The following is a 23,875-nucleotide window of genomic DNA, read 5'->3' as shown; positions in this document are numbered from 1 at the left end:
GGAGATCGAACGCGGCTGAATTGTCGGCTGCAGTGCTGTTTTTGTTGCCATATTGACTGTACAATAGCGATATTAGCAGAAGCAGCAAATAATGATGATTTTAAACAACAAATTGTACGGCCAGAGAAAAACAACGAAACAGGTTAACCGCTGTATAGTTGTGAAATAAGGAGACATTAGCAGAACGAGAAACGCAGGCTGATCGTAACATTAATTGTTAAACATAGGGGGTGAAAAAGGTATTTGTTTGTAAAAGCGTATATCGAAAATTAAGTGAAAGTAAATGTATTACATAAAAAATATAGCTATTTTTTAAATGTAATTAGTTATAGAAAATAATTGTACACTGATTTGACCACTAAAATTCAAGCTGCATTGAAAACGAAGGAACTTGCTTGGCAGTTGCGGAATAGTTAAAGAGATAACCAATATAATAATAATAATAATAATATAAATAATGCAAACCTTCGTAAATCAAAATACGTCAGCTAAGAGGAACTTAATTGGCGTAATACGGTTGCCTATTTATTGTGTTAATAATCAAGTCAATACAGAGGATCCCTAGATTTGTCCGCTGCATTGAATTTGTGAGCGGTTTCAATAATCGGTGCCGGGTGTCCAATTAGCTTGTAGGAAATCGAATTATTTTGCATTGACATACGATGCAGCAAACAACCGACATAACAGGTAGAATAAAATAGCTTCGTTTTATCTACAAGTCTCATATCTATATGCGCAGTGATGGGCTTAAACCAGCAACTTTCGCGACCAGGGACTTTGTACTCAAACATACTCTCTAGGCTCTCTGTCTAAGTATGCATAGTATTGACAAGTAATATGCCCCATTTTTGTAGGCGTACACTCTATCATTCTTGATTCGCTCAACAAATTGTGGCTGCGGCTTCAGCGATTTTGGGTAATGCCTTTTACAGATGGCTATAGAAGTTACGCGTCAGTATTTCTTCTAAGCGTCTAAACCATTCGAAAATCTAATGCGCTCCAGGTAGCGGGAAAGCAATGTAATTCAAATGGTTTAATCCGACTATTATAACTTTTTTGTATTTACTCTAACATAAGGTGCACGTCGATGTGTTTATTATAGTACATATCTACTATAAGATTAGACCTATATTGGGAATATCTTACAGTGATAACGTAATGCACGTGTGGATAATAGTCTAAAAGAAAATTAATAAAACAAAAATTACGAAAGGTAATTTAAAGTATATCTATATATGTATGTATGTTGTCACCTGGTAACAAAGGTTTTCTTGAACTGGCCATTAGTAGTATCTTTTGAAATTGGGAAAGCACGAAACTCATCAATAATAATCTTCATTGCAATTAAAAAAAGATCTTTTGGCCAAGAAATTACTTTAAAATGAAATAAAATAGGTAAGCATCTTATGATCCTGGAATGTGTTTTTTCGCAAGCATCAGACGAGCTATCAAATACCACAGTAAAATTCAATTATATTTGAACATTAGCTAAAGTTGTCAAAGAAAACCTAAACTGAGGAAGAATCTCAAATTCTGAAAAAGAACTAAAAGTATTTTTGCTAAAAAAATTCGAATAATTCTTTTTGTTGATAACAAAAAAAAACTTTTTAATAATTGAAAAAAATTCACACTTCTTTTTTTGTATGGAAAAAATGTTCGTCGAAACTTCGTAAACAATAGTACTTGCAATGGAAACTATTGTTGCATATCAATTGATATACGTTTTGCGATCAAGTTTTGCGACAGGTTTTGTTGACATTCTTTTTTTCATAAACTACGAAACCTGAGTAATCAACCCATGTATAGATATAATTTTCAAATCGTATACAAAAATCTCATAATTCGGTCTAAATTTTTTTTTAATACATTTGCCAATTTCAATAAATATGTGTTTTTTTAATTTGCTGTTTAGCTTCTCGCGTTTCCTAACATTTACATATTTTGGAAAATCGAAGGTGGAATAATAAGCACATTAACAGACAATACGCTTCAACGGCTTGAATAGGCCTATAAGAGGGCTTTAATAGAAAAACAACAATAGGAAAACAAAGACAACAGCATATGGATGACGGCGACAGGGCACCGGGATGATGGGACAACCGCTACGAATTTGGGATCGCAAGCCAACCAAATGAACCCGCTTGACGTTAAACCCCGTTGCGGTATGCCTGTCTTTTATGCATCTAACACGCTAGTGCTTTTACAAGCAACAAGAAGAATTTTGCATTTAGCATCAAGTACTTCACGCAAATACAGTTCGGATCTTTTGTAGAAGCTGTCAAATGCTGGTGGCAGAGTTTGACCGAATTCCATCGAGCCACAGAAGCCAGCTTCGGTATTTTTCATCGATATAAGCCCCAGAGCTAACGCAAACGAAATAAATACATAATCATGCAACGTAACTCACTGAAAACTATAATACTGCAAAATTCCAATTTTTGAACAACTGATGAAAATCTCAAATGAAAACAGGCATATCATATCACTTTCACATTGACGTGGTATTGTTAGCCTCTTCCATTTTTAAGGCAGTCCATGTAGGCAAAGCAATCGACAATCAGGGCACTACGTCCTTTGTTTGAGAATGCGGAAACGCTTTTCGATCTAGGCATTAAGAACGAAACGCTTGTAAATGATGGCAGTAATCAGAGACGATAAAGTTTATATCGGTTAGCCATGAGAACGTAACGACGAGGCCCAACTATTGCAATCCTATACACATAGGCTTGACAATTACAATTTTGTTTAACTACGGTATAGAGAACATGTTTGTTTGTAATATATAGCCTTGCGTATTATCTAACTGAAATTCCGATGTCGTGTGGCGTACCTGAGTGTCTAAGGCGATTCTAGTAGTCCTGCTGTCCATTTCACCTAATAAGCATGTGGCCGTTAAAATGTCAAGTTTAACTACATCAAATCAAATTTTCTTGAAGCTATTAATTGTTGCAAGTGCTTAGTTAATGAAGAGTTACTGCATTTAGGCTCACCAGTTTTTCGATATATCAGTTTCTTTTTTTTTAATTAAAGAGCTATTCGTGCAACGAAATATCGTCAACGAAAACACAAAAAAGCATGTGTAGCTGTAGAAAAATGGGTCGCGATTTATTTTGCGGCTCTTCCGGATCACATTGACGTTGCTGCAGCAGCCTTGGTTGATGCAGGCAAGAAAGGAAAGAAGGCAGTGAAATAGCGTGGTTTCAATCGTCTTATTTTTGACATGAGTATTTAAACGGCTCAGAGCGCAATGTGGTGAAGAGTCACTTGTTGTAGGTAATAATTCCAATTCTGCATATTTAGTCAGGCAATTTTTATCAGATAGTATTGCTATCGTTCCTGTCACTATGCAGACATATGACAAATTGAATGCTTGTACCATGTAGTCTTCAGTTAAGATCGCTTGCAGACTCAATTAAACGCTTACAATTCACGTTCTGATTTTTTTCGGCACTTGTGAAGGATACAGATACAATTTTCTATTACTAAATGCTGCTTGAACGAGCCGATCTTGCTGCTTTCATCTGACAAGTTTTGATAGAAAAGGCCTTCTCTGTAAAGAAGCTCCTACAACATATTTCGTAAGAATCCGCAAACGCTTACGTTATCTGAATTAAACTTACAATTATCTTCTAATATGGTTATTATTGTTGTCCTACTGTTGGCTGAAAATAAGACCATCGAAACGTATAGCATTGTAGGATGAAATTGCAAGTACTATAGCTAAAAAGAAATTCTGCTTAATTAATCGTACATGCTTAATGTTCGATATTAGTAATTAATTTTTGAGGTGCATATGGCGTCATTTAAACAAGTCAGATATTTGCGAATTCGTATCACTCAGGAGGTAAAACTGAGGGAAGTGTGAATTTGGTGTATGCTGCAGTTAAAAAACATTGGTGTAATTTACACACCCCCTTAAATACTTAGAATAAAGTACTGAGTCATTAAACGGAATTTATACTTGAAGATTTTCTTTACTGGGTTCACTATTAGTTGAAAGCAGTTAAAAACAAAGTACTGTATGTTAATTCAACTACGGTATTTTTTTTTATTTACAGTATGTTCGACGGTGTGTAATCGTTAGATGTTGATATTTCCACCCACCTTAATTTTATTTTCATACATACTGCCCTGTAAGTTTTTTTTTAGAGTCGGTATTTCTAGACATCAAGTTCTGAATCTAGAGCGCCCACCAATTCTGTAGCCTGTTATATTTCTTTTCTCTCACGCTTACCCGCCAAGTTATTAATATACCGCTATAATCTTCGTGTGACTTTTTCTACCCCTTTGCGAGATACATTGTTCTCAAACAGACCCACATAAATTGCGAACAATTTATGATTTTTGATCCAACAAATTTTGATGATGTGTTGAACAATTTAATGTGAATTTCGCTGATGAGTAGCTTATCCCCCACTGTGCTCAACTTCCGTTTTTCGTCTTCCTTTCCCATTGTTTCGAACATTATTAATATTGTTGTTATTATTACCGTCCATCATCATATGAAGTCACCACCACAGTCTATTCATCTATAGGATTTTACTCTACACAGTACGTAATATGACTTCCTGACGGAAAGCATTCATATCCTGTTGCACACGACAAAACTTGTTTATTTTGGAACAAGGATTTCGCCTTGCCTTTTTTCTCAAAGTATTATGATTATTATTATTATTACTAATAATATATTATCAACGTAAAATTGCGATGTTTATGAACTCGGTCTTTGCTTATGCATCTATATAAGAAACAACTGCTGATTTGACCCATCTGGCAATTCGGTTTTATATCTACGTGTATTTTTTTTTGTATATGGGCCATTGGACGAAGAGCAATACTTACTAACGGATTCTGTATCTATAAATAGTTACAGCACACACTTGTAACAGTTATCGTTATAATTAGTAATAGTTGTGGTAATAAACATGGTAGTCATCCGATTCTTTGTCATCATTATCATTACATCTCACATACATGTAAAAGCATAAATATTAGAGTAGAATTCTGCACAGTATTCGATTATTTTATCAGTAACAGTAATCAAGTGATTATACGATTAAATAGTTTAATGTTTTTTTTCATTTCTCAGACTTCCTACTACATATCTCATTCTCAGTCATTGTATTGTTCGTTAGTACCCCCCCCCCCTTGTAATAATGCAATAGTTGGATATTATTCACTGTTCACATAATGATCGTACACAAGCAACCACCTTCTGTCATATAACTTAGCTTTCAATTAGATGAATCACGCAATCAAGGAGTGAGTGAGCCTTTTTTCCGCATATATATATATATAAACGTTTTGTCTATATAAATCTATTTTAATACCAGATCATTATTCTTCCTCACCTTGGCACAACAATATGTACCATCTCTAAAGTACATTTTGTAAAAACTATCGTGATACTGATTTAATAATAACTAATAACGATATTGGAAATGGCTTGAAAGAAGAGGCATTAGCTTCTGTGCTACGTTTACTAAGGCAGTATAGCTTTTTGAACACTTTGTCCCACATTATACGTACTCAATACGAGTCTGACTCTTCTGCTATGAAAGTGAAGCCGGCCTACAAATATGTCGACCGGGATTTGGTGAACGCGCATTTAAAAAACGCCTGTTTGTGTCTTGTACGTTCGGGTGACAGAATTCCTCTGTTATTATTTCTCTCATGGTTATGTTATTGTGCTCATGATTGCATCGTCATTATACATAATCTGACGTTTTGATAATTTGTACGCACACAGGAATCCATCTGACATCGCATCTTTTTATTTGTTTTTGTTTGTTTGTTCTGTTTTCAACGTTCATGGCACAGTGCGTAAATTCATAAGGTTTAAATTTTGATGGCTTTGCATTTTTTTTTTTATTTCGTCATCATAAAGCATCTTTTTATACGTGCTTTCTATATGTTCCTTTATTCAAGGCTTTGTGTATTACCAGTTTCTTTATTCCTCTTGTTCTTCGCTGCAGTAAAAATAATGTTTCTTTTTGCTGCATAACCGTACTGTTTTCATCAGGTATCAGCCCTTTCGCAAACTTCTTTTTGCAGGTAATGCTTTTTAATCTTTTGATAATCCTTTTCTACTTTGTTCTCCAGTTTTTTTGCAATTTCGTCATATTAAAAGTAAAACAATCGTTAAATCTTCAAACGTATAGTTTAATGTAGTATTTGTGATTCGAACTCCACATCATACCTGTCACGCATCAATATCGTTCATCAATTACTCGCTCTTACTAAAAAATGAGTTCACTTCTTTTTACATCTCTTACATAGACCGACCTATACACACTACATATAATATTGTTAGCAAGAGTGTTGAAAAGCCAACGCCTATGAGTTTGAATCAATCCGCCTGATCGATAAATTGTTGGTCATTATCAAAATTTAACCACTACCTAGCCTGTTGAGGCTATATCATAGGATATATAGTAGAACAAAAAAAGCAATTTGATAAAAGTAACAAAGAGCCCATACTAACATTGTCTCACGCTAGCATAATGGCAATATTAATCAGTTCTGTGACTTCCACGGATTATTATTTTTGTACATATGACCAGAAAATATGTCTACCTAAAATATTAAACACAGTATAGCTCCATCTTTTGCCACGTTCTATTCTATAGTTTCTCTAGGCAGTCAAGCATGTGCGAACTACTAAGACAGGTTCCACCCGTGCATTGCAATATGTGTCTGTAAGTTGATAAACACGCAACCCTCTCACGTTAAGTAAGTGAGTAAATGGTTTTCGTAATGAGATCACGTCTATTACACTAGTGTAATATGACTATTTTCTGAAATTACTTTATGGTTGGGTGATTTACCTCTGGGCTTATCACCCCCATCCTCTCCAAGCTTATCTGGTGCAATTGAGCCTGAATATTTTTAATTTACTATCTCTTTTGGTACCTCTATTTTGTGTAAATCATCGATTCGTGCCAAAGAAATAGCAAATAGATGTTGTTAAAACAAACTGAATCAACTATCGTTTCGAAGTTAGACAACGCACAGTAGGCGTACAAGGAACTGGGCTTAACGCGATAAACGTTATAACTGGAAATCTTGTGCGTTAACGTCTACGCAAATTGGAAGGCCTGGAAAAGGTGGGGGGAAGGGGAGGAGGATATTTAAAAGAAGTCAGGAACAACCCAGGGTAGATGTCAGAAAAAATAAAAAGCCGAAAAACGACAGGTAAACCTTGCTTCTCAACGGATTGCCTTCTACTAGCCATATCGTAGAAATAAATAAGATACGTTTAACAAAACACACTTTGTTGGATTGCTTTTTGATTACCTTGTATTAGTTTACATACATATATTTACCTTGAATAGGCGTGTTGGTTAACTTGACCGGCTTGTTGGCAAATTGTGTACTTCTTTTAACCTACAGCCAACTATTGGAGGGCTTATTGTCTTTGACCACAAACAAATGAATCGTAAGCGGTTAAATGTGAGCGAACAATATAACTAATAGTATAAAAAGATACAATACTTAACTGGCAAAAGAGAAAGTAAACAAAAGATTACAATGTAAGGAGGCAAGCATATAACACAAATTAAGCACAAACAAATTTTACGTATTTTAGATTCTCAGTGTTCTCAATATTTCCTCTCTTTCTCGCTCATATATATATATATATATATATATATATATATATAGTTTTTTGAGACTTTGGTGATCATAATATTATCATCTTGTTTAATATTGATGGTTTATAATTCTACGTAAGGTGTCACGCGTGTGCTGCAAGTGAAATGTACGATAAAGATGTCATTACTGCGACACATATTATTCACGTCCATCAAGATGGTGATACTTTACTACTAATGATAATAAGAGTAGTAATAATTAAATAAGAATCGTCGTCGTTATAATTGATGTACGTTCATCTCCGAAGCCGTCCACCAGACGATGTCCCTGTAGGCCGTTTCCGTCGCCCACTGCCTTGGCTGCCTTGACCGCCCTGGATATGATTCTGGGGAGGGGGAAGGGGCGGTGCTCCGACACCCATTACAACAACCAATCCACCGGCTGGCCCATTCAGGGCAGAATGAGGTAGCATAGGTGGGGGTATAACCACCTGTTGCTGGGCGACCCCTTGCTGTTGATCGCGATTGTTGCCACCATTGTTATGGTGCGGGTTATGACCATGTAGACCGTGATGGCTCGGATGCTGCTGGTTATGTTGATGTGATTGTTGCTGCTGCTGGTGTAGCGGCAGCACGCCATTGCTGACGTTATTTATCTTTGGATGGACATTGGGCTGCTGTTGACTGTGATGGTGATGTTGATGTCGACGATGGTGTGAATTCGGGTGCGCGTGATTGTGCTGAACAGCACCGTTGACTGGGTGGCCTCCTTCATCGAAATCCTGACAAGAGAGAAACAAACAAAAAAACAAAAAAAAATATTCGCTATATTATACATAACAGCAAATACGGATCGTAACAGCTATTCGCCATCAACTGCTTCATATAACCAATGCTGTTTCTATATGACAGTTATAAGCCATATCAAATAGCTCTCCAAATAAATTACGGAAAATACTTTTACAGAAATAGGCTGACTTGTGGGTCGATTATGTTTCTAGCGTACCGAACTGCTGTCAAGATCGCTTCGAGAATCACAACAATCTTCCTCCTGTTCGTCGTCACGCTCCTCGCTGTCACGGTCGCGCGGATCTTCTTCGTCCTGCCAACTGCCCTTGTCCGACCCAACTGAACTTAATGAACTACTGCACGACTCGCCATTTCCAGAGGACGGGTACACTGACAGCGACCTCTTATTTCTGGTCTCACTGTTGTTGGCACTGAGCATTCGTCCACCCAAGTACCTGTCCGAGAAGAATTTGAGTAATACAAAACGATTGATATAATTAATTACATTGCGGAAGAAGCTGCATATGGGCAAAGCGAGGATTTCACTCTTACTTAGTTTATGTACATGTGTATAATATATTGATGAGGCGTATATATTTAAATAGGACGAACATTATTATTAAAATCTTATGAAGTTCAGTATACTGTATATATGAAAAACGCAAAGATGACATAGTTTCTTTGCTACCTGTGGTTATTATTGTTATTGTTAATATTATTGCCGTGGTAATGATGTCTGCTGTGATGATGTCCAAGTGCGTTGTTTCCCCGCAACGGTGCGCCCTGTACAAGATGTGAGAAATTTTCCCGAAGCCAAGTGCGGTACTCCATCACCTGAAACGCAATTTGAGAAAACCGCCACGTTTACAAATGCTCATAACATTAATCATTTTTAAATAATTTAATTTTCAAGAAATGGGCGCAAAAAGTAGCAAAGACTTATTATTTATGATTCATTTGAAGAGGAACCGATGAACAAAGATCAACTGCTGACTTATTGGTTTTAGGGTGACAGAAACAAGTCTTACCTCGTCCGATATGCGAATAATTCGACCTAGTATGCTATGGTTAGGCTCGATAATGCCTAGAAAACTGGGATGGACGGCCTGTTCGAGGGTCATAAAGGCGAAGTCAAAGGATTTCTGTACATTGCTTGTTCCAAATGATCTCCGGCCAATGTTGTTGCCCGGAGTAAGAGGGTCTTCGATGCAGAGGCCCTCATTTGTGATGCCTTTGCCACCATCACGTACCAACTGATCCGTTAATACCTGCCTAGGTAACAGGCATCCTTTATCCTTGATCCGGATACCCACCTGAGAAAAATTATTAAAAAAAAAAGAGGTATTAAAGCAGATTAGTCATTATTTTTCAATTCTATACATCCCTCTATTGCAGCATTATTGCAAAGTTTACACTGAACGCGTATTTTATGTTTCCCATCTCTGATCATTTTCTACAAAATTGTGGACAACCTCATTAATAAAAGGGACAGCATCGATGCTTCATATTAATCTTTTAGTGTATGTACGCATGAAATAGTAGAAAATATTCAATTATCATTTCTGTAGTCTTGAATTGAGTTCTCGTTTTTGGACATGATGACTATATAGTATACTTTCGACTGATGGAAACTAACCTTTTCGAAGTTGAAGAATCGCCCGTACATTTCAAGGAACTCAAGTAATAAGACGCCTAAGTTTACAGAACCATCATTGGATCGAACCTCATTTGGACGTACATGCAGTTGAAAAAATGACACTACGAGAAGGATAACGCTATAAGATGAGAGTCCTGCAAAAGCATGCAAGGATGTTTGAGGGCTTAATAGCTGTCTTAGTATAAAACTTGGTACAAACATTTTAGAAAATCTGAAGTCGATTTACCGCACTCTTGCAATTTTGATTCCGCAAAAATCGCCATTATAAGCGAATCCCTTAACCTTTGAAATTGAATTTTTGGGTTAGCTGAGTTGGAATTATGATTTTTTATTGAGTTAGAGGTACTCGCTTTTCCACTCAGCCAGTAGCTCTAATAGCTTCTGAATACCCATATATAAATTCTTACATACGCGTTTTCATATGTGTTTCCTCTATCTATGGCTTTGCATAAATCGACAGAAGGATATAATTATCCAATAGTTGCCCTGTTTAGGGTATGGAGTAATCACACGGACTTGATCGAGAGAAAATAAACAGGTTGAATCCAACTGTAGATGTCAAAGACTAACTGAGGCATGACTATGAGATTTGGCATTGTTTTCACGTAACCAGATTGCTAGCCATAAGTTTCTTGAAAAAACTGACAATGGACGGCACTCATTATTTTATTTTCGGCAAATATCTCACAATAGCAAACGTCCCCGAGGCCCATTGCCAATGCCTTTATCATTTTATGCTAGAATCTATCTGCCCTGCCACCGAGCTGGATTTCTCTCCAAAGCGACCTCATTTTCTCGCGTAGTCCCTCTCCGATTGGCGGTACTCCAACCTCTGTCTATGATGAGCATACACTCCAGGTGGTTTCAATTAATGTAATTAAATTTAGCAAGTTCCGCAAATTCCATGTAAAATGTGCCACACAATTCCCAATCAACCTTTACTAAATTTCAATATTTCAGTTATAATTATGTGACACATTACATGTGGAATTTCATTTTTGGCTGACAGAGTCGTTAGGCTCTACTTGAATCTGCTTTAGCAAAAGAATTCAATTGCAACAATGCGTTCTTGTCCCGCGGATACACCTTCTCTCTGATACTCAATAGGCCAATCCCCATTCTAGAAACATTTGCACCATTCACGTACTACACTAAAACTTCGTTGTCTGGCATCTCTACCGATCTTTGACAAATTTGCACTTCGCTATGACCCTCTGGAACAAACATTTGACCACTGAGCATCGATTTTCAATATAAAAATATTTCCTTTTTCTGAACTAATTTCTCCAAACGTAAGCTCAATAGATTCTCATCCATAAGTTTCTAGAAAACTGGAAACTAGAAAATTTCATCTCATATTAGCGCATTGTTCAAAAGTTACTTAATTTCAAAGTTGCCGGATTTGCTTGTAATAACCTGAGTTCATGTTATGCAACAGCATTACAGATACCACACGACGTGTATGAAAAAAACAAGACTCTTATTTTGTGATGAAAACGATAGAAAATTGAGCACAGTACTGCTTGCACTTACCTCCGGTGAATACTTCGTTCAGGCCCCTCATTTGAAGGTACTGTTTAAGAACAAACACGAGCTTTGGAAGATGTGGGAACTCTTGGCAAAAACTTTTTATTAATTCTCCAGTTTTTACACTGTTCTTTTGATTAAACGAGATATCCACCTGAAAAAGAAAAACGAGCCTTAGAATCGTAGATAAGTATCTATTCTTAATAAACATGAATATATACTTGTTGATCTATGACCCGCTATCATTTGCTGAACTTTTCTATATGCAATCGCCCTAAATCGTGTATTTGGTTAAAAAACGGCAGCTGAAATCCCATGGCAAATACAAGATCGAATATATAGGTATCGTAACATATATTATACGGTTTTGTAAGGACACTGACATTACCTTGATATCTGTACTTTTATCGGTTAGCTTGACTAAGGGTACAGTGGCACTTGATAGTACCTTAACACCTCCCGCGTCAGCTATGCCTGCCTCAAGGAGTGCGTTCTGCATTGTATACAGTGGGCTTGTTTCCCATTCACCAGAAATCACCTTCAAATGGGCAAAACAATCTATAAGAATAAACTATATTTCGTACCTTTTCTGGAAATGTTTTAGCGTGTTTATTAGATTAATTATATTTGGTTTGGACGAAATCATTTTTATGAAATGAGAAATATGGCCGTAAGCAAGATTGACGAATACATCATACGTACTAAGTCCACATCACTCGTAGGCATGTAGATTCCGGTGTAAAAACTTCCGAAAACCGCGCATTCTGCTTGAGGCCACATCTGGCGTACAACCTTTTCAATGCGTTTCACCACATGCCAACGAACCCCCTCTTCTACTTCAGTTGGTTTGATATACTCGAAAAAGTCTTCGATTTCCTCGTGTAGCCTATGAAAACGGTACACTAAGGTATTAAATTGGAAGTTTCTTATCAAATAGCGCTAGTAAATGGTAAAATATTCTACTATGGTTTTATAAGAGCGAAAATCTGCTATTTATTTTCGGATACAGTATCAAAGAACTATGCTTTTTAACACCGCTATTTGTAAAGCATGGGCAGGTAGGTGACTACATATGCAGTACAAATGTGATCTATTAAAATTAATAAGGAACTCTCCATAATGTACGCGTCGATGTTCACTCATATCGTTTTACTAAAACACTGATAGCTGTCTATTCCTTTTTCTTCTTTTATCCACACCAATTGTATCAAAAAAAATTTCACACTAATAAAACAGCTTCTATATTTCTTCCTGGTCGCCGCTTAGATCAAACGGCTTCCAAAGTTTCTTGAAAAAGCTAAAGTCCTACGCTGTACTTTTGCTATGATGGCGAATCAGCCATAAAAACAATAGGTTTGCAACTGACTTCAAATAACAGTCAGGCGACTGGAACTAAGCCTGTTCTTGTTGAGCCATGCTGATAGCACACGCAATTGCTTCTGCGTAACGGCAAAGAACGTCGTGGGTAAAGTGAAAATCTCACGTCAGCTATTCCCTTGAAGATTAATAGCTATTAGCATTATAATCTTATGCAATATCGTGTAACGAAACATTCATAGTAAGGTCGAGATAAAAGTACACTGTCAAAACTCGCCTGTGTTACGACTTATTACAATATAAGGATACACCTTATTAGTGAAGCCTCACATTGACAACGATTCATATATATATATATATATATATATATATATTAATTTTCGTAAATATGGTTAACTTAGTCTACTTACCCAACAATGCCTATACTGTACTTTTTATTGGCTTTCATCCATGGCGTGCCGCCTTTTGCCCCTATGATACTACATGGTGGTACAAAGCATGGTACCCCACCGCCAGGGGCGCCACCAGGTGTTCCAGCACCTGTACTCGTTCCAGCTCCGGTTCCGGGCTGTGGTGGCTGTTTTGAAGTGCCGGGGTACGATGCTGGGTACTTGTTCTCAAGTGTCGATGCTGCTGAGCCTGTTGTAAGTGCTATATAATCGTGGTTCTCTGGTAGACCTGCGTAACAATAGAGACACGCCGGTAAAGTATTTTTACTGCGCACAATCGGGATTCATATGTGCAGAATCATTCTAAATTCCAGTACCTTTATGCTATGAAATATAATACTGTTAGCAGAGCATATTAATTTTTTTCTGTTATATGTTTTAAATGAGCAAAACAGATAAACAGCTCGACAAAATTGTTTTTATGATTTGACAAACACTGCTGCAGCATTTATAAGTTTTTCGCAAACAGAGTTATTTTCATACCCGAAGTTAGGTAGTATCCTTTACTCTCAGTGAACATCAAAAGGACCGAGGGAGTGTTGCTACAACAAACTAGATAATACAACGCATTAGCGGTATCGTTACTTTAACATTGCCATTTGGTGAATGATAGCCTTCAACCGAGTTAATACACCCGAAACATTTTACTCCTCCTTACGAACGGCCCACTCCGTGCTGTAACAGTGCAAAAGGGGTACCTCACCCCAGTAAGCGTCGAGGTAGGTTCACGAGCTAACTAAAAGCGTGTCCACATGAGGAGATGCAACTAATACGTTAATGGCAAATACCGCTTTCGATCAAGGTCACGGCCGCTCCTGAGCGGCTTGGCCGCCATAGAGTCTAGCGTCTGTATCGGCAGCAAGACCTGGTGAAAGCTTCGATCAGTCGCGCTGTTCTGGCCTGCAATGGATTCTGTCCCACGTCGACGAACAGCGCTTGGACCGGCTGAGTGCCGAGAGGCTATCAAAAATGCAGAACCAACGCCACAGAAAAAGTCAGTAGCAGCATAAACAATTTTAGACCATTATTCTAGCAGTGAAAGGTTGAGTTGCCAATTTTTGGTCTGCGACTAGGCAAAATGAAAATTTTAGTAAATATTACTGTCTAAATTAAGATACTTAATTATGCCGGTGGAAGTGCGTCGCTAAGTCAACTGTACAATGCTGCACGATATTTGAGGTACTTTAAAAACAACTGTAAATAACAATGTATTTAAAACTATAATATAATGCTACAAAATATTTTCTTCATTTCTCGCTAAAAACTTGAAAAACAATCCACAAACGGCCAAAAAACACTGTAGATAGAGAATATTCGATAAAACTGCTATTCTTATAGCCAATAGATGAATATTCATGTCTCTTATTTGATTGGATTTCTGCCAATTTTTGCAGCTTGAAATTGCTGTCAGCAACATCAGATGCATCCGGCTTCAGTGACATCTGGAGCCGCGAAAAGCAACTGCGTACTATTTAAGTTTCTATGGAAAAATAGAAGCGGAAATCTGAGGAAATCAAACGATTTTACAGGCAAACTACACCTGCCTGATAAGAGATGTGAACCGGCTTTCCGGAAACGATCAATACCACCAGATTGCGCCATTACCAATCCAAAATCATCCCTTTGCCAATGACACGGATGACTTGCCGATGACCGCGAATCGCGATTAAAGGTTCGAATTAATTATCGATTTAATTAACCAGTTGAAACGGGATAGCTAGAAGGCAAATATGCGAGATTAGCAAAGTATGGTGTTTGGCTGGTACTATATTTTCCTCACTTTCTAATCTTTTTAATGGAATAAAGGACCGTTCGAACGCATTGTACTAAATTTTTTACTTTACTGTGATTAGAATTATAAATGAAACATTGATAGATCTGAATACTTTGGGAGTATCAAATACTATTTGATTGCAAATGACTTTCACCAAAAATTATACTTCTATTTTATTATAACATCGTATACCCATATGTATCACTATATAGATTTCGAGCTAGAAAAATCGAATCGAAGTTAGCCAGCTGATTTGGTGAGTGTCTAACCGATGAATTAACTCAAATAGCGATCGCTTTAATCTAGCATCTAATTCATGTCGTTTACATGTAATACCATCAGAATCACATTGTGATCGACATGGTGCTCGGCGGTTGATTCTCAATTCGTTCGTGGGTGATACAGCTATTCAGTTTAATTTCATTAAAGCGACAGGCCCGTCGCTATTTTATGCAAATATCAACTTGTAGCTCCTAACTAACGACGATACATTACAAAAAGCTCACTATTGTATCATCTTTTTGACTATAAGCTTTGTCTAGATGCTCGTTTGTTTGCTTATCCGTGGTTCTAGCGAACGTCAGACTGGCCACTCACCACTAATAAGTGTCGCTAGCTTTTCGGCGCTGCTTACAACAAGAGCGGCAGCCGCGGGAACTGACCGTTGTCGAGGTCACCAACTTTTTTTTCTTTTTTGCCTCCTAGGACCACGAGAATAACAGCAGGATAATGATACTGTTGCCATTGGCAACAGTATTTACTCTTTCACCATGGCAAGGTGCAAGACTTCTTTTGCGTTCATGTACAGTGGAGTCAAACGCTTGCTTTGCTTCTGTTTTGCGCTTCTGTCGATCACTAGTTTCTGCTAACATTTGTCGTCTGTGCACGTGATGCACGCACGCACGCTGACGCACCAGCTAGTCGCTGACACAAAACTGTAGTTTTTGATCTCTCTAGTCTCCGTCAAGCTTTCCGATAAGCAATACGCAGAACTCGACAGATACTGAACGCATCGGCCATCAAAAAGCTTCCCGCATCACCGCCAATTCAACACCAATATCTACGATTGGAATATAACAGAGATGATACCAGCGTCAGAGCTGCTGCAGTCCCCATCGTGGTCGTCGACCCGGACAATAGCAGCAGCAACCCCAATGACTGTATATATAATACCATTCTACCAAATCGACTAGCCACCGTTAATCACGTTTAGAGCATTCATCCGCAACATAGTCAACACAACAAAACTAGTAACACAGTTGTGTGATGTAATTCTTGCCATTGCTTCTGTTGTTCGCTGTTCGCTGGTCGCTGTTATCGCTGAGTGTGCCACTGCCCCTGACGGCTCCCCCTGTGGCTCGACGAGTAACACCCGTGTCACTGGCAAACATACGTTGTATAGGCAGATCAGTGCGTAGGCTATAAGCTGGCTGGACCAAGATGTCATTTTAGCAGAAAAATGGTCGAAATCGACGCACCGAGCGAATCTTCGTCGCTGCTTAAAGGGCTTCTTGGCTTTTGAAAAGCCAGATGGAGTAATTGCAAGGGTGAGTATCGGGCGAAAAAAATCGCTTAGAACGAAATGTAAGATGAAAATTCGCAGAATTTGACCGCCAAACCGACGGCCGCTTTTCAAGCATCGCAATGGAACGCGTACCCCACTACGTTTCAGCCTTATGGACTTGATGTTGATAAAGAAAAGGAGCAGCCCAATGGCGTTTTTAAACAAAAATAACGGGTAAATTTGAGTAAATCGGTAACCACGTGTCGGAAAAACGCATTAAGGCATTACTTACCGTCCATGATCCTTTTCCAGAGCTGTAATGCTGGTCCCTGCTGTTCTGGCTGGAACCAACCGTAATGCAGATCCATGTCAAAAAAATCCGTCAATTACAAAGGGAAGTCGTGGTCTATAAACAAGAAAAACGAGATGGTACATCATTATGCGGAGGTTGTAATTAAAACATGCTAGGCATCATGAGAACGTTGGAAACAAATGTCATATATAACCCGAAATTCTTCGAACATTCTCAGGCTTTCATAACGGCGGGGTCAATAGAAAAGACATCCACCATAGATGATCTGAAACGAGTAAGTGTACGTATCGCGTTGTCTATCGCCGCAATACTTTAAGGAAATGGTCTCCGTCATGTTCGATTAAAGCCTTATTATTCACATCATGTTTACCTTTTTTTTAACCAGCAATAGTTATCCCGTTGCCGCCTTGGTGTTGCTCATCATTGCTTCATTTTGCTCAAATAAATGAAACTGGATTAAATCTAGCACATGGCACCCGTTTTAAGAAGCGTTTACAAAAGGAATATTCAATTTAGGAACAAACATTTCTGTTACACATTAAGAGAGATGTGCCCAGGCTTAGAATTCATGGTTAGCGCTCCTTACAGCTCAAATGTCAGATTATCGTTGCTTGAATGCCTGTAAAAGCCGTATTTTCCATATACCGGAATGGTAATTTTAAACAACAAGATAATTACAAATAGGACACATACTTGTAACTATAAAAACACAGCACCATTCAATAGATAGGCGAAAGTACACGGAGTTTCACCACAGCATGCCTGATTAGTCACGACTCGTTTTACAGTAACTAGCATTACGTGAACGATACCTAGTTGGAGTAAACCTCATTTCTACAAACAGTTGAATCTATGCACAGCAAAATAAAAAGGCTATGCCAAAGCAAACGTACATTTTTACAACAAGGAGAACTTCTCCTTTAAAAACGTAAACGACTTCATGGCCGCTGCGTGCTCATTAGACTAAATAACCCTTGGACTATCATCTGTTAATCAAAAGGAAATTCTTTTATGACATACTTAAAGCAGTAGTTTATTAGATATGTTTGAAGGCTGCTTGTATTTGTAAAAACGCATTATAAGAAAACATTTTTCGCGTAGTCTATATGTTAATATCCTTTTACTACGATATGCACATTAATGAGGCACACAAATAGCTCTATATAAATCCAAACTCCCTATTCTGAGAGGATTCAGAGTCAGTAAGAGGATACAGCGACGAAACGACGCAGCGACTGCTTTAACCTAAGAAATACATAAAACATGTAATAAATATTAAAATATGGGGAAGTTTACAGAATCCTTAAGAGGAGACGGAGTTAGTAACCAATGCCAACATAGCGTAGTTATTTTCGTTAAGTTACAACGAAAAAAAAAAAAAGACACCCCTTATTTTCAGAGAATAAGAATGCCCCGCCAACAGTTAACATACATCTTAATATATCATGACAGATCCTATGGAAATTCCCTCCCAAACTATGTGCGTAGCTCTAATTATGTGATAAACATACAGTATCACATAGGTAAAATAGTTCTAATTTTGTGAACAAATCTTTACATACATTGCAAAACTCTTACAACCTGAGTTATCGCCCATATATTTGTTACCATGTGCGATCACGAGGGGAAGATGGCTTGCCGCTCTAGTATTACAGGATCACTCGTGAGACTGGTGATATGCACTCCGATTCGATGGTTGTTTGCTGTGAGACCAGTTGCTCAATTACAAGTCGCATATAACAAATGACACCAACGAGAATTGAAACATTGTCGATACACTCGGAATGCCCAATGTAAAGATGTTTTCAAAAACAGCAAAATTAATATTCACATCAACAAATAATTTGTATCCAATCTCAACTCAATATTGGTATCAAGAAATTGTATAGTATTCGTATACTGTGAATCGTACAGATTAACAGGTATGCTTTTATGCATTTTTATGGGAAAAACCATTAGGCGACGGGAATGCAGGACAACATTCTAAACTTAACTAAAATGTGACAAAGAACTTAATATAAATATATTAAGTATTTTGTCACATTTTTACACACAAAATAATCACTTAATGACTAGTTCGCCACACTTTTTTGGCCAGCCACACACCCCGTTCATAGCAGATAATGCTCAAGTTTTCTGCTATATCTGCTAACTTATTAATTTCATTTCTCTTAGCCTCATAGTCACAGTATATCTCTGTTGCTGCAAAGCCGACATTATTGAAAATATGTATTATAATGGATACGAATCATTTAGGAAAAACTAAGAGAGAATTCTCTGTAGACAACCAGTTTTTCTACTTTATCACCGCCTGCTTATAGGTGTTCTAGACGATGACACATGTTTCGAATACGCAACGAGGCGATATTACTGATAAAACTTCTCCTATAAATAACGGAATACTGCTAACCTTGTAAAGTATATTAAGATTACAAGGTGTAAAAATACATAATTCCTTGAGATCTCAAGGCTTTTACCTTTTCCCAAGCTTTGCCTCAGTTTCATTGCATATTTACTGAGCAAGTATATTACTTAAATGATTTACTGAAATAAAATATTGTATTGCATAACAAAATCCGGTCAATGATGCTCTATCTATTTTATGATCGCTTTCTGCGTATACTGGTACCATCCCGCTACTGCAATTATCTGACAAATACATTAACATATTGTCCCACAAATAAAGCACATCCATTTAATTCCAGTAGGACTTCGGGTTCGCACTTTGCCAATCCACCAATTCGACCGGTCTCTGCATTATAAGCAGATACAGTTCTACTACTAGAGTATTTGCAGATATTACACTATGGAATGAAGCATCACCACTCAATTTGGTGGTTCGCCCCGGCGCCCCAGGAAGAGCCGAAAGCTCTACAAAACAACAACAACTACATCGGTCGACTACGCCGACCATCACCATCGTAAATTAGTTTGAGACGATTCCTTGTGTTGCGTCCATTAGGAAGTACGCGCGGTCGCGCGACACTGAGAACCCGCTACATATGATACTACCGTAATCTGTCTCAACGATGTCACTATCTTAGCCATAGGAAATCTACGGCGCTCAACAGTGCCCCCAGAATAAGGATGAACGGCAAGCTTATTAGTGTCCCTTAATAATCGAATTTCCAAATCTACAGACATCGAGCACTTTGCTACATCTGCCATAGGCCACACACACATATATACATATCGCCTTAGTAACTGGCAGGTGCTTCTCGAATTTTCCAGTAGCCGGGAGCCGTCGATCCAGACGCAGCATATGCAAAACTGTGCGATTTTTTTTTCGTCTTTCTTTCACAATCTACCGTCAAAGTCGTCGATTTGACAACCAATATTAAGCGCACGCACACACATACGAAAACGGGCTTCACTAAATCATACAAAATACGGAAGAAAATGCCCTCTACGAGTACAGATCGATTTACCCAAACCCACCTTGAAAAGCGACTGGGAACTTTGCCCGTCACTCACGCGCCCGCTGGCAGCGACAGCAGCAGGCCTGCTTCTGCGCCTGACGTCTATCCTATGTTGGGCTCTCCTGCTGCCGTGTGGGGCGGTGTACGGTTCTTGGGCGTCGTTTTACCGCCGCTGTTGCGGCTCCCCGCTAGTGTTTTGCTTACGAGCTATAACTAACTGTTCTACGCTTCCAGGCTTTTCACAGTTTCACCTAACACCACTCCCAGCAGCAGCAGCAACACCAACAACAACAACAACAACAATAACGACGACGAGGAAGATGGCAACAACAACAACAATGACGGTAACAACAACAACACTAACGATGATCCCATACAGCGTCCATTTAGATCAGCAGTCTGTTTCCTGGGTACATATCTCGTTAACAAGCCAAACAACAGAATGCTCCGCTCGTGTATCGTCCGTTGACAGAGTGGCCAAAAACCCGTTGCATTTGCGGCCGCTGGCGACTTTAAATATCGTCTTTTCCTACTCACATATACATACCACTGGCACCGTCGTACTATGCGGTAAATAGACACCCTGCGCCGGATATTTAATTCATGAAGCGGCCAATCTCATTCACAGTGTCCACATTGGCGGGGTGCAAGTACAAATCCGAGTTTTTATGCTAATTGCTTTTTATGTTCGTATACAACAACTCCAGCTAATAACCTGTTGTTTCGGTTATTGATGGTAGTATTTTGCTGTTCAAGCAGACGCTGACCTCTCTGCTAATCTGCCACTGCTTTTGGCTGTTATTAGTATCAGCAGCAATAGCAGCAACTGTTCTCTGCCCAGTCGCTCATCCGGACGCTTACTTGCGACCCGTTTATCGTAAAACAGGTGCGTGCGAATGAGCCCGACCGACCAATCAGACAGATCGACCGAGTGTAGAAGAGTCTAGATAGAAGACACTCTCCAGTAGGCTGCGTGACCCCAGCGGCCCGCTGTTTCGTTTAACAACGTTATCGCACCTAATTCTCGACAGTTCTACAGTTTTCAATGCCAGCGGCAGCAGCAACAGAAACGATATCAAGTAAAAACTCACAACATCAACAATAATAACAACAGACTCAAACACACATTATCCTCTGAAGGCACGTGCACCGACGTCCACTGTGGAGCACACAGATTTCGTTAATTTGCCACAACGCGACGGATATAACTAAATAGAAATCACAGCAGTACGCTCGATGTATCACCGCCACTCTGCCATCAATGATGGCAGGCTCGACTCGACGCGACGCGCAACGAAGGAGTTAGTCGACGACGATCTCCTATAGCGTATAATAAATCCAGCAGTCGACTGGTATCGAGAAGTGGCAATCGTGTCCAGTTCACTACTTCTACGGCGAAGTCGCGTTGCTTGTCGACGTCTAAGTGGCTGTGGTCCCGCTGCCGTAAACTTTCCTGCAGTTCGTCGCCGTGCTTCTCTCTCACAAGCAACCGCGTTCTTTTTTCGTTTTTGTTCCGTTTCTCTTAATAGTCGGCTCACTACTCAGCGCTGTCGTCCGTACTGACTACCGCGACTAGCGCCAGCGCCACCATCAGCGGCAGAATCAGCAGTGAACTGAACGACAGGCACAGCTCTATCGTTGCATGTCTGTCTGCGTGTACTGCTGCCGCAACTTTACGAGCAGCTATCAAGCCAGACTGCTACTGGTAAATAGCATTCACGTTGTGCCTACTGCTGTAGTTCCACCACTCTCGCCATTTGACTCTACTTGAGGAGCGGTGTAGTGCTTCAACGAGGGCAAGCGGCTTACTGAGTGAATAGGCTAACAGCACATACAGATACCGGAAAATGGAAAATAGACAGACGCGTGGACGGCGAGCGAGTTTGGCTCGAAGCAGAGCAGTCGCAGCTGGATACAAACAATAAACCACCTAAGAGCGTCAACGGAGAAAAGCTACTGCAGCAGAGATAGTGCTCCGTCCGAGCAATAATAGGAGCATCAGTTGTAGCAATTGCAGTAGGAACTACCCGTTGACTCTATCTACCTCGGGCTGGGGCAGCTGCGGGGTGTTTCTGCTGTTTTAGCTACGCTGACTATTTCAGGCAACAGACCAGTTGATCTTGTCTATCCGAGTGGAAGCCGATGGACGGGCACCTGGTTCGTTCATTTATTCGCCGTATGACGTCGTGCGAATGAGCAAGTTTACAGTGAGCGCGGTGTCGGGAGCGATGGTTTTGGCTGTTTTGACAAACCGGACTCTTTGTTGGATTGTGCCGTTTGCCAGCGAACGTATGAGCGAACAAAGTGGAACGATCCCCGGGGAGCGGAGACGCGTAGGGGGAAACAGGCGCCGGCTGAGCGATCACCTACTAACACACTCACTCACTTGGATAGTCACGCTGGGCTGGCCAGCGTGCATATCAGATAAAACCACCACCGGCTGATGAATGGCTACGGGGTGCAGCTGTAGCTACTGCTGGGGAGGCTGATCGTCTTAACACTCCTAGACCTCGGCCACTTCGTCTGCTGCCACCACTATCTATCGACATCAACAACAACAGCACCGAATCACCAGCAGCGACACTGCAGACGGATAAACGAATGATGATGCTATGCGACGAGGGCTGATCTTGTCTGCGTCAACAGGGAGACAATACTGGGCTGCACAAGATCGGTGGTGACACGGGTAAATTCGAGATAAAATTTGAGGAAAATTTTAAACTTACTAGAATCGCTGGTTAAATTGGAGTTCGAAAATAAAAACGAAAAAAGCTCGTTCTGTGTGACGCATTTTTAGATGATGTAACCTAGTTAGAGAATAAACGACGAAGAGTATCTGAGTAGGTGAAAATATAGGGAACTTCAGTCGTAAGAGTGCTTATTATACGTCGATATACATTAATATCAATATTCATGGGATTTAGAGAATTGATATACGAAAATGATCTGTCTTCAGACAATTAGTCTTGATGTTCAGCAACTTTAACCAATAGGTAAGGCAACAATACACGACTCTATTTGGGCTGTGATGCATTCACTTGAGAAATACCGGTGATTAGATTGGAGCACACAAATAACTAAAAACGTATTGCTAATTTTTATAGTAATCCTTAAAGAATTAGCCGGTGGTTTCATTAATGCGAATTATGCCCTGCACAATTCTATTACAGAACGATCTTATAACTGTACATATTTGCACTTTGATACACAAAACTGCTTTCATTCTAATTTTCTACTATTTCATTTCGTACCAACGATACCAAGCCTTCATTTGAGCATTTAACATTTTTCTGCAAAGAAGAAGCAAACATGCTGGTACTATTAACACTGTGACAGTAATGATTTTATCTACTGTCTGTCTTATCTACAGATAATTTCCTCTTCTTTGTACTAAAGTACGCTTAATTTCTCCAAGTAGGTTAATAGCGAAAGTTCTACAGCAATGATTTCTAGTTACAGTTAGTCCCTAAATTATGGCAAAATTGTACCTAAGTAAGATTTCAGTATAACCAATTGGTCTGAATTACATTTTCA

The 23,875-nt window shown here is 39.1% G+C and overlaps 1 protein-coding gene and 1 long non-coding RNA gene across 7 annotated transcripts; one reads left to right on the top strand and one right to left on the bottom strand.

Moving 5' to 3' along the window:
* The first annotated feature begins 97 nt into the window (after positions 1–97).
* On the top strand, positions 98–9,704 carry LOC147756651 (uncharacterized). Its single transcript, XR_015324073.1, has 2 exons — positions 98–239; positions 8,594–9,704. It is a non-coding gene; the product is annotated as an uncharacterized LOC147756651 (long non-coding RNA).
* On the bottom strand, positions 4,019–23,035 carry LOC111246158 (uncharacterized). Of its 6 annotated transcripts, XM_086984063.1 has the most exons (12): positions 20,361–23,034; positions 17,293–17,541; positions 16,902–17,015; positions 13,293–13,560; positions 12,268–12,451; positions 11,954–12,103; positions 11,572–11,719; positions 10,018–10,172; positions 9,410–9,694; positions 9,070–9,215; positions 8,599–8,836; positions 4,019–8,374 (listed from the first exon to the last, which is right to left on the bottom strand). In XM_086984063.1, exons 3-12 carry the CDS (start codon positions 16,975–16,977, stop codon positions 7,889–7,891), a joined length of 2,136 nt encoding a protein of 711 aa, XP_086840189.1. In that variant the 5' UTR covers positions 16,978–17,015; positions 17,293–17,541; positions 20,361–23,034; the 3' UTR covers positions 4,019–7,888. The 6 variants fall into 6 exon arrangements, with proteins under 6 accessions (XP_086840189.1, XP_086840190.1, XP_022651015.1 ...); XM_086984064.1 differs by lacking the exon at positions 17,293–17,541 and having other exon boundaries at positions 13,314–13,560; positions 20,361–23,035; XM_022795280.2 differs by lacking the exon at positions 17,293–17,541.
* Positions 23,036–23,875: the final 840 nt, after the last annotated feature.

This window comes from Varroa destructor, unplaced genomic scaffold (assembly GCF_002443255.2).
Source record: "Varroa destructor unplaced genomic scaffold, Vdes_3.0 BEIS01000003.1, whole genome shotgun sequence".
In the NCBI taxonomy this organism is placed as follows: Eukaryota; Metazoa; Arthropoda; class Arachnida; order Mesostigmata; family Varroidae; genus Varroa; species Varroa destructor.
Note: the sequence above shows the minus strand (reverse complement) of the source record. Positions and strands in the feature narration are given on the sequence as shown.

Coding starts and splice junctions, on each gene's coding strand:
- LOC111246158 (XM_086984063.1), bottom strand. CDS start 16,977: ATGGATCTGCATTACGGTTGGTTCCAGCCAGAACAGCAGGGACCAGCA. Junction 13,561..16,901: donor CTGGAAAAGGATCATGGACG/GTAAGTAATGCC, acceptor ATTGTTACGCAG/GTCTACCAGAGAACCACGAT. Junction 8,375..8,598: donor GCGATCTTGACAGCAGTTCG/GTACGCTAGAAA, acceptor CTCTCTTGTCAG/GATTTCGATGAAGGAGGCCA.